We start from the raw sequence: 15,257 nt of genomic DNA on the forward strand, positions 1-15,257 counted from the left end.
TTTGCCCGTCTTTTTCCCAGACTATAACAACAGGGCTGAACAAAAATTACATTCATTAGATGTTCATCACCAATTACGGTATTACCTAGACAGGACAAAACAATTTAGAAAGTCAGACCAGCTCTTCCTCTCTCATGCTGCAGGCAAGAAAGGGCTTTCAGTATCGAAAGTTACTCTTTCCAGATGGCTGACATCTATTATTACCATGATCTATGAGTTGAGACACAGGCAACTACCCTCTAGGCCTAAAGCTCATTCAACCAGGGCACTATCAACTTCAATGGCTTTTCAAGCAAGGTTACCACTAGATGCCATTTGTGCAGCAGCTACATGGGCATCCAAACATACCTTTATTGCCCATTACAAGCTTGATCTAGCCTCCAGAAATAGAGCTGATTTTGGTTCCACTGTACTCAGGAGTCTGTTCCATTGAGCCACCCAGGACTAAGATGCTAGGGACGCTGTCCCATCCAGCAAGAATGAAGGCGAGAATGACAACTTAACATTAAGAAGTTATGTCTTACCATAACGTTCCATGTTAGTTGTCTTCTTTGTGCCTTCTTTCTTGCATCCCTCCCTCCTGCCCCCTAGCCTGGATAGACTCAAGGTTCTGAGTCCTTCCATTTCTGGAGATACAATATGTTGCGTCTTTCATGGTATCCTTAGTGTTACTAGCAGGTAACCTGTACTCGTAAAAAAAAAAAAAAAAAGGATTATAATATTATGTTTTATACTATGTCTTAGCTTCCAAACGAGATCTGGGGAGTTAGCGCATGGTATTGTGGGATATAGGGCTGCCTCGAGCCAGTAAAAATAGCTCTCGAGCTATAGTATAGGTCGAGTCAGAGCCAAGGATCGGCTCCGAACCCATCCAACAAGAAAGAAGGTGAGAAGAAGACAACTAACATGGAACATTATGGTAAGACATAACTTCTTATTCTTGCAGCTTCTGAATGAAGAATCCCCCTCTTAGACTCTCTACTGCCTTAGACACAGCCTACTTTGAAAGAAGAAAGGAGCCCAACCTAGAGAAATAAGAACAGCACTAAGGAAACTGAAATCGGAAAGTAGCAGGCTCTGATGAAGTCATGGTAGATATGATCAAGATGTTTGATGAGTTATGGGAGAAATGGTTCCTAAGGGCACTCAGAGCATTATGGAGTAAAAGGTGTATCCCAGATTACTGGAGAATAAGCCTACTAGTGGCAGTGTACAAGAAGAAACATGTCATTTAAGACTGTGGGCAGTATGGGGGCATCAGATTCTTGTCATACTGCATGAAAGTTCTCTAAAGGATGACTGATAAACAGATATGCAGAGTAGTAGAAAGTAAGATGGTTGATAAGCAGTTTGGATTCAGATCAGGAGGAAGCATGACTAACATGATATCCGCAGTGGATTCAGATCAGGAGGAAGCATGACTAACATGATATCCGCAGTGGATTCAGGTCAGGAGGAAGCATGACTAACATGACATCCGCAGTGGATTCAGGTCAGGAGGAAGCATGACTAACATGATATCCGCAGTGGATTCAGGTCAGGAGGAAGCATGACTAACCTGATATCCGCAGTGGATTCAGGTCAGGAGGAAGCATGACTAACATGATATCCGTAGTGGATTCAGGTCAGGAGGAAGCATGACTAATCTGATATCTGCAGTGGATTCAGGTCAGGAGGAAGCATGACTAACATGATATCCGCAGTGGATTCAGATCAGGAGGAAGCATGACTAACATGATATCCGCAGTGATTCCTAGACATGGGGAAATTATATGACAAGGTCCCAAGAACGCTGATTAGGGCAGTCCTTCAATAGTTTGAAGTTGAGAACCATTGATAGAATTAGTTCAGACTTGTACAAGGACCCAATGACACAAGTATGGATAGTGACACACACACACACATTCCCAGGGTTCAGCTATGAGCCCAGTGTTGTTCACATTAGTGATGGTTTACATTAGCAAACAAGTAGGGGTGGACATATCAGCAAAGCTGCTGTGTGCAGATATATTGCAGGCAGACTCCGAACAATAACTCCAGCAAATGATACGGAAAGGAATGTAAAACTGAAGGCACATGGAGTGAAACTAAGTACAGGTAAGACAGCTGTAATGGCAGAAAGAAGGGAAAATAGTGGAACAGGTTAACAGCTTCAAGTAACTGAGAGTACTTGTTGAGGAGAAGAGAAGTTTCAATGAGGAGGTCAAAGGTAGTATCAGTGGGGCTCCAGATAGAAGAATGCTAAAGAAACTGAAATCACTGATGCAGCCAGTACTACTGTATAGTACAGAAGTCTGAGCAGTGAAGACAGAGAGGCTGAGGAAGCTAGAGGTGATGAAGAAGGCCTGAGATGGATATCAAGGTAGAATCCCAAGTAACTCCAATTTAGAGGTGAAAGAAAACAGATTACAGTGGTTCTGGCACAGACATAGGGTATCAAGACAATCTAGTGGAGAATATTTAGGGCAGACAGGAAGAAGGCAAGAAGAAACAAGGAAAGAGATGGCTGGATTGTGTGAGTAAAGATTTGCTATAGATAGGCATGACTATTGAAGATGCTAGTAAACTGCCACTGAAATGAGAGTGATTGCAGAAGTTGATGCTACACCCTGACCCCATGTACAGAATGGGATTTAATAGGGTTGATGATGATAGCAATGATTATTATGACTCCCATGCAAAGCCTTAGTAGAACCATAGCGATATTTTCTCTGAATCCTGACCAAGGTGTTTTTATATGCATTTAGCACACACATTCTTATATTTTCAAATGTATATTCATTTAAAATCTCTCTCTCTCTCTCTCTTTATATTTATATATATATATATATATATATATATATATATATATATATAGATATATATATGTGTGTGTGTGTGTGTGTGTGTGTGTGTATGTACATGTGTATCTTACTGTGATATGAAAGCCAATTGGATGTTTTTGAACTATTATAATATCATTGCACTGATGCTTTAAAAATGTCCGTTGACTGTTTTTTTAATATATTCTGAAGACATATTCAACAATACTAGCCAAAGTTTCTGCTTTGTCAAATAATGCCATTTTTAATTCAATTTATCATTGTTTTTTCCTGTTTTTCTGTGTTTGTACTATAACAGAAAAAGTTTTCTTTTTGGCTTTTCCTGGTTAGGGGTCGCCACAGTGGAACTCCGGTCCGCTAATGATTGGCAGTAGATTTTTATGGTGCCAAGTAGCCAGCCCGATGCCCAACCTTCAGTGAAGGCACGCTCATATCTTTCAGAGGCCACTCGACCATGGGGAGGACATGCAGACTCCACACAGAAGACAATCCAGCCGAGAATCGAACAGGAGAACCTCTTGCTGTGAGGCAACAATGCTACCACTGTACCACCGCGGCTATTTGTACTATAATAGAAAATATATACCAATAATGTATTTTGTCCTGATTTCTCTCCTAACTTTAAAATGGCAAGAACTCTTGAAGTAATTCAAATATAATAATTTTCCAGGGCCAGACTGACTGATGCTTAAACCATGAAATATAAAGTTAACAGTTTGATTCTTGGCTGGGGTACCTTCTGTGCAGATCCTGCATGTCCTCCCTGCATTCATGTGGGTTTCCTCTGGGTACTCCATTTTCCTACCACATTCCAAAGATGTGTGTGGAGCAATTCTCCCTAGGCCTCCACTGAAAATAGGCTCTGTCCTAGTCAGACATTCTTGGTCAACAAATGTTAAATAAATAGAATAAATAAATAAGTATAATATTAGTGTTTTTCTATTCAGGCTGCTTCAGTTTGTTTAGTTTTACTTAACTAATGAATCCTTTGTTTTTGTTGAGTCTAGTATTAGGTCAAATAAAATAAGTTCTACTGGATATTTTGGGAAAAAACATATCTCAGGATAAGAATTATATTTTAGACATTTTAGAAAAAAGTGTAGCTAGGGTGGAGCGAAAAGGCACTAGGGGGTACAGTCAGCAGATGCTGATGGGGCTTTCTTACAGTACCCTCAGAAATGAATGTTGGTACTGGAGCTAGTGTCAAGGCTAAAGTAATGAAGCACTAAAGTGCTTAGTCGTTGATATGGTAACTGTAGCAAACCCTTTACCATAATGTGTTTTTTTTTTCTTTTTTTTTTTTTTTAGAGTTGAAGCTGAAGAGTGCCAGATCATGGAATGGATCTTTTTTTGAGGAACAGGCAGAGTAAGTCTTGTTCCTTAGTAGAGGTGGGCTAGATTGCTGCTCAACTTTGAATACAGGCCACTAGATGAGAAAGCTATTCTTCTGATTTCAGAGAATCAAGTCTAGCACTTTTTGTCCTGATGAAATCTTAAATTTGTTATATTATGTTTGTGCTTTCTGCCTCCCATGCAGGTGTTTAGCTATTTTTGAATTCATTCAAACTAGTTTTTCAGTTTGTGTAATAATTTATTCCAGAGTGTTGATGATTGCAGTTTAGATATTATGCATTTTCTTCTGTTTATCCATTATCTAGCTTTTTGCATAGATTAGCAGACCTTCTGTTAGCTCTGTGTCCACTGTAGGTTTAACAATAAGATTCAGAAGCATCCATATCTGATAAATCATTATAGACTATGCCAGATCCCCCTCTTAATGAGCCATATAAGACTTCAGACAGCAAGTGATTTTAGTTGTCTCTACTAATCTTATTTCCTAATTTAATTTATTCTTTTGATATGAATTTGTCTACCATTGCTAGTAGGGTCAAATGTATTTGTCAGATAAAAACAAATAGCTGCATCACTGCCCCCCCCCCCATTTGCATATCCCTCAGTTGGCCATCAGATGCCTGCCTGTACCACTTCTACTTGAATGTCCCTGGTTCTGTCCCCCTGAGACTGGGACCCCACAGATATCAAATTGGGATGGGGAAGTGGAGCAGCACAGCCAGTGGCATCACATACACTGCTGCTGAACATCGGGATTTTTTTATTTATTTATTTTTTTTGGTTTGTCCAAACTGAGTGGAGCATGGGATGTCATATGCATCATAACATGTATTGACAGGTAATTCTGGCCCCCTGATGCCAAAGTTAACAACAACGTGCCGTGTTATTATGGCACCATACTCATCACAAAGTATAAGAGTATGTGTCCTTATTAAAGGAAGGCACCCTCCTTCCCTGCTGGAGGGGGTGTTGCAGCAAAGCCACTTCTTTCTGCCCCTCAGTCCTCAGCTGCTCCAGTGCCTGAACTACTACTTGAACTCAGATATCTTGAGTTATAGACAAACAGCTGCATTATTTTTCATTACTAGATTAATCAGTCTCTCCAGCATCCCACTTGTAATGCCTCATCAAACCAATGTTCTACTGACATCATTTTCTCTCAGTACAAGGCAAGTTATTGTAAGTACTCAGACTTATTTGAGAGATGTTTTCAACTGTCATGCAGTCTTCTCTGACACTGTTAATATATTGATTCAGATACGTGTTGTTACCAATCTACCAAATGGTATCATACCACTTCATATTCAAGCTGTTGCACAAACATCAACCATTTATTTTCTTTAGATAATATTGAATGTGCATGAAGTCAGCTTTTGATATTAATATACATTTGAGTTACATTTGTCGACATTTTTAGTTACCAATATATGCTTACCAAGAATTATGCAAGCATAACTGATGAACAGCAAAGCCCCGATCCTGTAAAACATGACACGTGTTATGAGACGTTTCCTACTGCACTTGTTAATTCCATTTATTTTCTTCCTGACAGATCACTATGCACCCATTTTACAATTATGTTACTGCTTTTAGCTTTCATTAAAATCATTATGTGGAATTCTGAAGAGTGGCTTCGCTAGGGTAAAGTACACAGTAAAGATAGTGATTCATGGTCTGTAGAGGCAGAAATTTGTTCGGAAATGTAGTCACAGGACTTTCTGTTGATAAAGTCATATTGTTCTTTAACTCATTCATATTGATTCCCCAATGTCCTTTATTATGGGCTAACAGATGAATGTCTAGTAGCAGCACCCTAGATAAAACAGAGTATGACTCATTAGATCTTCCATAAGAGTAGAAGGAAAAGTCAAGAAAACAGCCTCCTACCCTAAAGTAAGATTTTAGATCTTTGGTAGAGCAGAGCTGACATTTTTGTTTGACTTTAAAAACCACATCTATTAAAGTGCCTTTAATTCCAAGCTTGTCATCAGAATTTGTTCTCTGAAGTCTCTCTAAGAAAAAAAACACTGAAAACCAAGGAAAGTCTAAAAAAAGCACAAGATCAGACTTGAGTAAGGAAACAAAACTCTGAAAAGAAGAAAAAAAGTTAGTGAAAAGTCACTCAAAAAATAGTACACAGCACAAAATAATTTCAATAACGTTAAATGCTTTAATCTCACATTTAAGAAATATCTGTTTATAACTAAGATACAGTATCAAAACTTGCAAGATTAAATAATTAAATAATCACATGACTTATTATACAATATGCCCGGGTAGACTCCTAGCTACTAACATTTGAATGAGTATATATATATATATATATATATATATATATATATATATATATACACACAACAGGTGTGATATTTCACAACTACCACCTGTCATTTGGGTGGGTGACATATTTTATATTAATTTTCAAAATATCAGATGAAATGCAGAATGATACTAATCTGTAGATATCCATACACATATTTTTATTTTAAAGTATTACATGTTTTTATTGATTTTATAGAGTTTACAAGGCATTGACCAATACCCACCTCCATAGGACACCTCCTACCTCCAGGAAGACTAAGCAAATCAGGCCCAGGAAGAATTTATGGGTGATCATCCAATCATTAAGGTTTGCTTAAAGGAAGCAAGGGTATTACTCTGTTTATATGTATTTTAAGTGTCTGATGAGTGGAATTTTCATACTGAAATTAGTGGTCCCAGGTGGTACAAGCTGTGAAATGGTATGGAAGCAAACAACATACTTCCCTGAATATATGACTAGTGTTAAAAAAGTTATTTAGTGTTAAAAATATATGCTATTATGAGTTACCCCTTTAACTTCTCTTTGCATTTTTATCAATTATTTGGTCAAACCCCACACTACATGAATCTTTGTATTCTTTATGAAGTCCTGGACAACTCAGCTTGCATCACAGCAATAGGCTTGTAGGTAGTTATTAGGCATCCCATCTGGAGACCAGTGAGGAGTCTAGCCCAGATATACAATTGCCTTTATGTACTGAGAGACTTGCTCAAAGTTGCACCAAAGGCAAATTAAGGTAGAAAGATTCAAACCCTGTACTGTTTTGTTCAGGAAGTAACTCAAGAGCAAGTCAGAGGTTTAGTCATCTGCACTAACTACCAGAAAATATGCAAATCATCCTTTAAGGCCATACCAGTGTTTCAGCTAGATGGCTTCTGAATTCATATGACTTTTTGTCATAACTGTTTCTAGTTTCTTTAAATCTGGGAAGAAACAAGCATCTACTGATGATGAGTTGCTGTCTTAAATAAACTTGTGCCAGGCAAATAAAAAATAATTTAAGAAGGGAAATCCGTCGCTGAGATCCAGTATCTTTGAATCTGTAAATTTGTAACATTGTGCTACTTAACATCTGCTATCATTTGTCTCTCCTTTTTATTACTTAGGGCTCGGCTAGAAGCTTTAAATGACCACAGTGGGAAGTTACAACTCTCCCTCCAGGAGGTCTTGGACTGGTTGGCACAAAAGGATGAGGAGTTATCAGAACATCTTCCTTTGGGGGGTGATATTACCTCAGTGCAACAACAGAAGGAACTCCATGCGGTAAGGCAAAAAGGAAAACTGCTGAGAGAAGATACTGTATACATTAACAGTAATACTGTATGAAAAATGTCTCTGAAAGAATAGTGTGGCTCTTAAAACTGCATAAAAGCAGTTTTGTTTTCAGAAGTTACTAACAGGTCTCTTTATATTTAATCTGTACTGATATTTGAATGTAACTTTCCCAATATTCTGGAAGTCATGTACTTTCCATGGAAATAGAATGTTACATCACAGGTAAGGGATTAGGGCCTCAGATGAAATTACATTAGGAGCAGCTCATCTGTAACAAACAGTAATTGTTTTTTTTAAATGACAGACAGCTTTAGTAATTCTGAAGATGAAAGTTTGTGCATTTTGTCAGATAACGTGTATATTTTTGCATGTATTTAGCCACACTTTTCACACAGTTATAGCTGTCTTTAAATATGTATTGCTTGCCTTTCCTGCCTTAGCAGAATCCAAGCTCTGATTCTTAGTTCTTGCTCATTAAATGCTTGTTGTAGGTACAGACTGATTCCGTGTGTGTGTGTGTGTGTGTGTGTGTGTGTGTGTGTGTGTGTGTGTGTGTGTGTGTGTTGGTGTGAAGGTAGGGGGTATAGCTGAAATAAAAAAAAAAGTTACACATTCTCTCATCATGAGAATATGGTCAGGACAATTCTTAGTTGCATCCTCAGAAGCATATCTCTTCAAAGCTTTAAAAAGAAAAGTTCATCCATAGCTCAGAAGAATGCACCGTCCATTTTTCAGTGGTAAATGCACCTGGTTGTCAGTAGCCAATTTTCCTAGGAAGCATTTATAAGTTTCTGAGTCATGGTATGTGTAAGAATATCAGTTTACCTGCTTGGTGAAAGTCATCAAAAGAATTGTCATGCCTGTGTGGGCCAAAATGGTTTTAAATGGGAAAGTAACCAGAATGGCTTCTCTTTGGGATGAACTAAATGCCACATATACCAGGGAGAAATGGAGAAGCGTTTCTTCTCTACCAAATATTAGTAGGTAATCTAATTTGTTTTAAAGATAGAGAAGAGAAGGGGGTTTTGTAGCTTACATGCAGCCTGAAATAAAGAGCAGCAAAAGAAAACACCAAGTAAAATAATAAAACTAGGTGCATACCTTTGCGCAGTGAAGACTTTCCTGTGCTCAAATATTTCAGTCATGTTCGCTACTTTTGATATCTCCTTTCTTCTTCCTTCTATCTTTCTCTTTCTACACCACCCCCCCACACACACGCACATGTATAGCTAGAAATTGTTCAGACTGTAGTCCTGATTGGGCTAATGTACTCCATGCCTCCAGAGTCTTCTTTCTTAAGGATTCTTTCAGATAAAGAAGTGACTTTCTATAGTCCCCAGAATGAGATCCTCCTTTTATATCACTGTAATTGGTAATTAAGGCCCCATTACTGGCTAATACATGAGAACTTCTTAACTGCTTGGGAGAATGTTCCCATACTCTACACTGTTGTAACATATAATGATATATTGCCCACATCTATATCATAACATTGAGAGCTTAGGTTGTCGAATCCTAAAACATTGACACTTAAGCGTCAAAAGCGAACAATAGTGAATGGCCACATCATAGAATTCTTTCCTCGGGAAAAATTTGGGTCCGTAAACAAAATAAACAAACACACCCAAACATAGTGGGGGGGGGGCTTTGCCCCCCACCCCCCCAACTAAATATACCAACTCAGAGATCGCTCTACACTGGGGAAAGTGCAAATCCCTGATAATGGCCACAAGAATTCTTTCCCGAGGAAAGAATTTGATGATGTGGCCATTCACTATTGTAAGCTTTCGACGCTTAGGTGTCAGTGATTAAGCATTCGACAACCTAAGCTGTCAACAATTCAATAGGAACCCATATTGCCCACCTTCTGTATCCACCACATTACAACTACTCCCCCAGCACAACACCCTCAGTTGTATAATCATACTGCTGGGTTGTGGGAACTGAAAACCCATCTGCAGTTCTGCTGGCCAGGCTAGGTCATCTTACTGGGGTGGGTTGGAAGGATCATACTTAATGGCACAGCTTTGTATTGCTATCAGTCTGCCTACTCAGCCATTGTAGAGTATTCTGGAGATTGTCATCTAACTGGTTTCTTAAATTCTTTAACAAAAGTTGCAGTTAGAAAAGCTCCTAAATACTTTGGCTGAGAAACCTACTAAGGTTGAGACATTTTCATGGAGGGAGTGGAAACAATGTAAATGTATTTATACTAAACTGTTTTTGCTAACATTGCTAATATTTTTAAAACTAAGTACAACTGTAAGGCAAGCAAAATTGTATACGTAGACAATTGTGTTTCATGTGAAGTGTTCTATGTAGGTAAAATGAATATGAGAGTATCGCAAAAAAATTTAGGAATGTATTTAAGTGATTGAAAACAAGAATCCAGATAATGCCTTGTTCAAGCAAATTACTGCTTATAGTGATGGTAAGAAACTAGTGTTTTATATTTTATAACAGATTTCTTTACTTTTTATTGATGGGGATATAGATATGATAATGGAAAACAAAACTTTTGTGATAGTTAAAATTAGAAGTAACTAGGCTCACATAATGTTCACCCGAAACTCAGTACTGGTGCCCTTGTTCTTCAGAAATAAAAACAGCCATCCATTCATAGAAAGCAGCAAAAAAAGGTTTAATTCATAATATGAAGCCAGGTTAGACAGTAGGTTAAGTGCTTTCACTCTTATCAACAGTTGGAACTTCATCAGAACCATTAAATTGAGTGAGCGGACTGTTTAAATAATATAAAAAATGTGGGCACTAATTCAGGTAAATATCCATTCAAGCTATTAAAATCCTTAAATATAACACATATTCCATCTGATAGAACCAATATCAAGAATGTACAATATAACATAAATAGGGACACTTTTTTAAATACTAAAACCATTTTGTATAATAAATAAATCTTAGTGATTTAAACAATGTTAAAAATATTAAATATTAAAAATCCCCAGTGTGTGAAATGTTAAAATGCATAAATAACTATTAAGACATAATAGCAGCATCTTAAACTACAAACAAACTGGTTAATAGACAGACCTTACATACATGCTTGCTTCTCAACAGCTAACCACAAAATGGCAGTCAAGCTCGCACGTGCTCAGTATTTATACACCTGTGCAAGCCCTTGGATAGCTTCTTAAATTTACATGCACACATTGATCTACATCCTCCCTCTTAAAAAGATTGCCCCTTGTAAAAACAATATTAGAGTTAGACATGCATTACTATAGACATTAGAAACAAAACACAATGTTCCTGTCCAAGTTGCTTTGTATCTGATACAGGGTTTAGAGATGTGACCATATCTCATAACATAACAATCCGAACCAAATTTAGCAACAGGGACAGTCTTCAGTGAACAACTTGTATCAGGAACTTCTGGATTTGTCACAGGAATGGGAATATTCTCTGAAACTTCCTCAGGAATTGGAACACTGGACAACTCACTCTGAGATAAAGAGTCTTTCTCACAGGCTATGTGCTGTGGTATAGGCTCGGACAGTGGTATTAAATGCTTTCAATTCCCATCTAAAGTCTGCTCCTTGTGATTCCACAATGTATGATCTCAGCTCTGGGCAAATACGACACCAATCTGATCATAACCTCTAGACGTTTGCATCCTTACCACTTCTCCTTCTCGTAATGGATTGAGCAGTTTGCTGGTTTTATCGTAGTAGGACTTCTGGGTTAACCACTTCTTCAACTGTTGTTTATAACACATGGAACCAACAATTAACTACTGATTGGTAATGTGGTTCTGGTTTGTCTTGACAGAAGTCTCTGGGCAAGTGATCCAAGATGTTTATCATGAGGAATGATTCTGAGATTCAAGGAAACATCACTATTATCTCATTGTGACACTGCTAGTAACTGCTTTTCACTTTCAACTGCACATTTTGCCAAACCATTTGACTGTGGATACTCAGGGCTACTTGTGACATGAATAAAGTCCCATTCTTCAGTAAATTTCTTGAACTGTTGGCTTGTAAACTGCGTGCCATTGTCAGAAATAACTTTGTGTGGACTACCATGTACTGCAAAATGATGCTTCATCTTAGTAATGACAGTACTGGATGCTAGGTTAGGAAGTAAGTCAGTCTTGAACCAATTGGAGTAAGAGTCCACTAACACCAGATGATGTTGACCATTCCAGTTGAAGATGTCGGTGGCTACTGTCAACCAAGGTAGTTCTGGAATATGGTTTAGCTGAAGTGGTTTCTTCTGTTGATGTGGTTTAGTACTATTACACACAGAAATAGATGAAAATGCTCTCTCAAAGTCTTGTGATATAGAAGGCCAAAATACTAATCCTCTCACCCTTCTTTAGGTAGAGTCGGCTCCTGGGTGACCATGATGCAAGATAGTAATGTACTCTAGTTGCAAGGACTTTGGAACAATTACTTTTGGACCTTTCATAATGATACCTTTGTCAGACAAAATCTCATCTCTGTATATAAAATAAGGTTGCACTTCTTAAGGTAAACTAGATTGCTTTGATGGCCATTCTTTATTGATAAAGTCTTTTTAAAACTGGATCTGTGGCTGTGTGATCTCTCAACTCCTCAAGACAGGTGGAAGAAAAATTTCTCATGCTTGAAAATCAAGGTTCTTATTCTCATGCTGTCCTGTGGTGTTTCTGGGCAATCTAGATAATGTATCAGCAAGATAAAGAAGTTTGCCTTTCTTGTACACAAGATTGAAATTATACTTTCGCAATCTCAGCATCATGGGTTGCAGTCTGGCTGGAGCTGAATGCATGGGCTTTCTCAAGATAGTGACTAGAGGTTGGTAGTCTGTTTTGATCTGGATAGGTCTACAATAAACATAATCATGGAACTTTGAACATGTAAACACAATTGCCGAAAGCTCTTTCACGGTCTAGGCATACTGCATTTCAGTTTGGGTAAGAGTTTTCAGTGCATAGGCAACAGGTTAATCCTCTTGCAGAATGACTGCACCTAGACCAAATTTCAAAGCATCACAGGAAAGTGTAACTGGTTTGTAAACATCATAATATCTTAGAGTTGGTGGACTAGCAGTTCTCTGTTTCAGGACATCAAATGCTCTTTGGTGTTACTCTAACCAAGACTATGATACATCTTTACATGTCAGCTCTCTAAATGGTGCTGAAAATTGGCTCAAATCTGGAATGAACTTGCCTTGGTAGTTAACCATGCCAAGAAAACGTTGCAGGGATTGAACATTGTCTGGAGCTGACATCTCAAGAATGGTAGTTTGCTTAGAAGGGTCTGGTTGTAGGCCTGAACTGGTAAAGAAATGACTAATAAGTAACTTCTTGTAGCCTGAATTTCTATATCTGTGGATTGAGCTTAAGAGTCACTTGACATGCTCTTTCTAGAATTTTTCTGAGGTTTCTGTCATGTTCAGCTTCACCATTACCTGCTACTAGTATGCCATCTGCTATACTAGCACAAGGATACTAAGAAAAAAGTTGCTCCATTGGAAGTTTAAAGACTTCACTTGCAGAAATTATCCCACATGGCATTCTCAAAAGTGTGTACCTTCCAAAAAGAGTACTGGTTGGAGTGAGCAATGAGGATTTTTTGTCAAGCTGAATTTGCCAAACTTAACTCTTTGCATCTAAGACAGAAAAACAGTGGCATTTGGCATCAAGGCTGTGACTTCTTTGACTATGCTCATTGGATGATGAGGTCTTTTTATTGCATTGTTCAAATCTCATAAATCAGTACATATTCTGATGTCATCTGAGCTTTTCATATGAGCTACCACCATAGAAGATACCCATTCAGTTGGAGTTGCAGAACCAACAGGACAAATCACACCTTGTCACTCCATTTTATCTAGCTTGGCTGTGACTCTGTCCTGCATGGCTATTGGAACTTTTTGCACTGGCCTGATAACTGAACTGACCTCTGGGTCTAACTTCATGGAGGACATAACTGGAAGTTTCCCTAGTTTGTCTTCGAAAAGATCAGCATAGGTGGAAAAAAATGTATGGGGCAAAATTAGATTAGTGGTCTTTTAAGCTAACTTGGTAGACTTCCATATTAAATGAAATCAGTCCCATTTTCAAACTGTCTCTGAGCCCTAATAATGACTGGATGTGCCTCTTGACCACATAAAATAATAAGTCGTAGGATTTCCCAGCAGAGTAACATGAAAGCACTGCTGAGCCTTCAGTCAGAATTTCTTCACCTCCATAAGCAACAAGCTTCGCACACCTTGCAAAATCAAGCCATTCACCATTGCACACTCTAGCAAATGTTTCTGCTGACATAACATTGCACTTGGAACCTGTGTCAACTTTGAGATCTGTGGGTTTGCCATTTATCCAGACAAATACTTCATTCTTTGCCCTTAAATCTACTGTATTAACTGTTTCATGAAGCACTGTCACACCATCAACATAAAGAGTAGGGTTGCAGCTTTCTAATTGATCAACTCATTTCTTAAAATGTTCCCTTTTAACAAATGAATGTGGGCCTTTTGAGTTACAAAACCTTTTGAAATTATTCTACTTATTGCATTTGTGGCATTGCTGACCAAAAGCTAAACATTTTTTTCCTTTTAGATTCATGGCTTCCACCACAATTACAACAGCTGGCAATGAAACTAGGTTGGGGCCCATGCTTTGAGTTTGCTGATTCACTCTTACGCTTCACTGAGATAGTGCGAACTCTGGAATTTGCTAGAATGTTCTGGGGTTTACCAGTGAGTGTTGCAGTTACTGCCATGTGCTTGGGCCTATTTCTTTTAACCATGTGCCGCATGCTATCAACAAGAGCTTTATTACTATGCCTTCTAGAGCTATTCTCATTTGTAAGCATATTTGTGTGCTTTTCTGTGAACTTGTATATCTGACAAATCTCAATGGCCTTTTTCAAAGTTAAATCACTGAAAAAAAGCAAAATCTTTTTCACAGCATCATCTCTTATACCACACACAAGTCTGTCTTTTATCAACTCATCCCTTAAATCACCAAATCTGCACATTTTAGCCTTATTTCTCAAGTCAGTTATATATTCTACAAAAGCTTCATCAGGCTTTTGATCCCTTGTAATAAGTGCCTTTCCACTGTAAGATTTGTCTGTGTGTTACACATTTCTTTAAATTTACTTTTTAAGCACTTTGAGTCCTCCCTTGACTCAGCCAGTACAACAATATGACAGTTTTCCCCCTCTTCTGTATAGGTAAGTGCATGCAGAAATGAATGTTCCCTTTCAGTGGCTTTTGACCCAGCTAAATTAAGCAGAATAAATGCCTTTGTGCAGTCATCTTTATCAGAAAATGCAGCCTGTATGAAAATGTATTCTTGCTCAAACACTCTCCAGTTCGCAGCAAAATTATTGTCAAACACAAGTGCACTGGGTTTTCAAAATCCATTTGTCATGCCCACAAAGTATGTACAAACACATTGAAAATATGGCCCTCATAATTATGTATGAACAACCTGTTCTGTGAACTTGTAACAACATTCAAATGCACAA

The 15,257-nt window shown here is 38.1% G+C and overlaps 1 protein-coding gene across 5 annotated transcripts in view; it reads left to right on the top strand.

Annotated features, from left to right (window-relative positions):
* Positions 1–15,257, top strand: part of DRP2 (dystrophin related protein 2) — a 4,029,288-nt gene that overhangs the window by 2,486,793 nt on the left and 1,527,238 nt on the right. For all 5 annotated transcript variants that reach the window (XM_044057118.1, XM_044057116.1, XM_044057114.1 and 2 more), the window contains one exon: positions 7,605–7,761. In XM_044057118.1, the coding sequence (XP_043913053.1) occupies positions 7,605–7,761 (157 nt within the window). The remainder of the gene's footprint in view (positions 1–7,604; positions 7,762–15,257) is intronic.

Source organism: Protopterus annectens, chromosome 15.part0, assembly GCF_019279795.1.
Source record: "Protopterus annectens isolate FY-2018-M chromosome 15.part0, PAN1.0, whole genome shotgun sequence".
Classification (NCBI taxonomy): Eukaryota; Metazoa; Chordata; order Ceratodontiformes; family Protopteridae; genus Protopterus; species Protopterus annectens.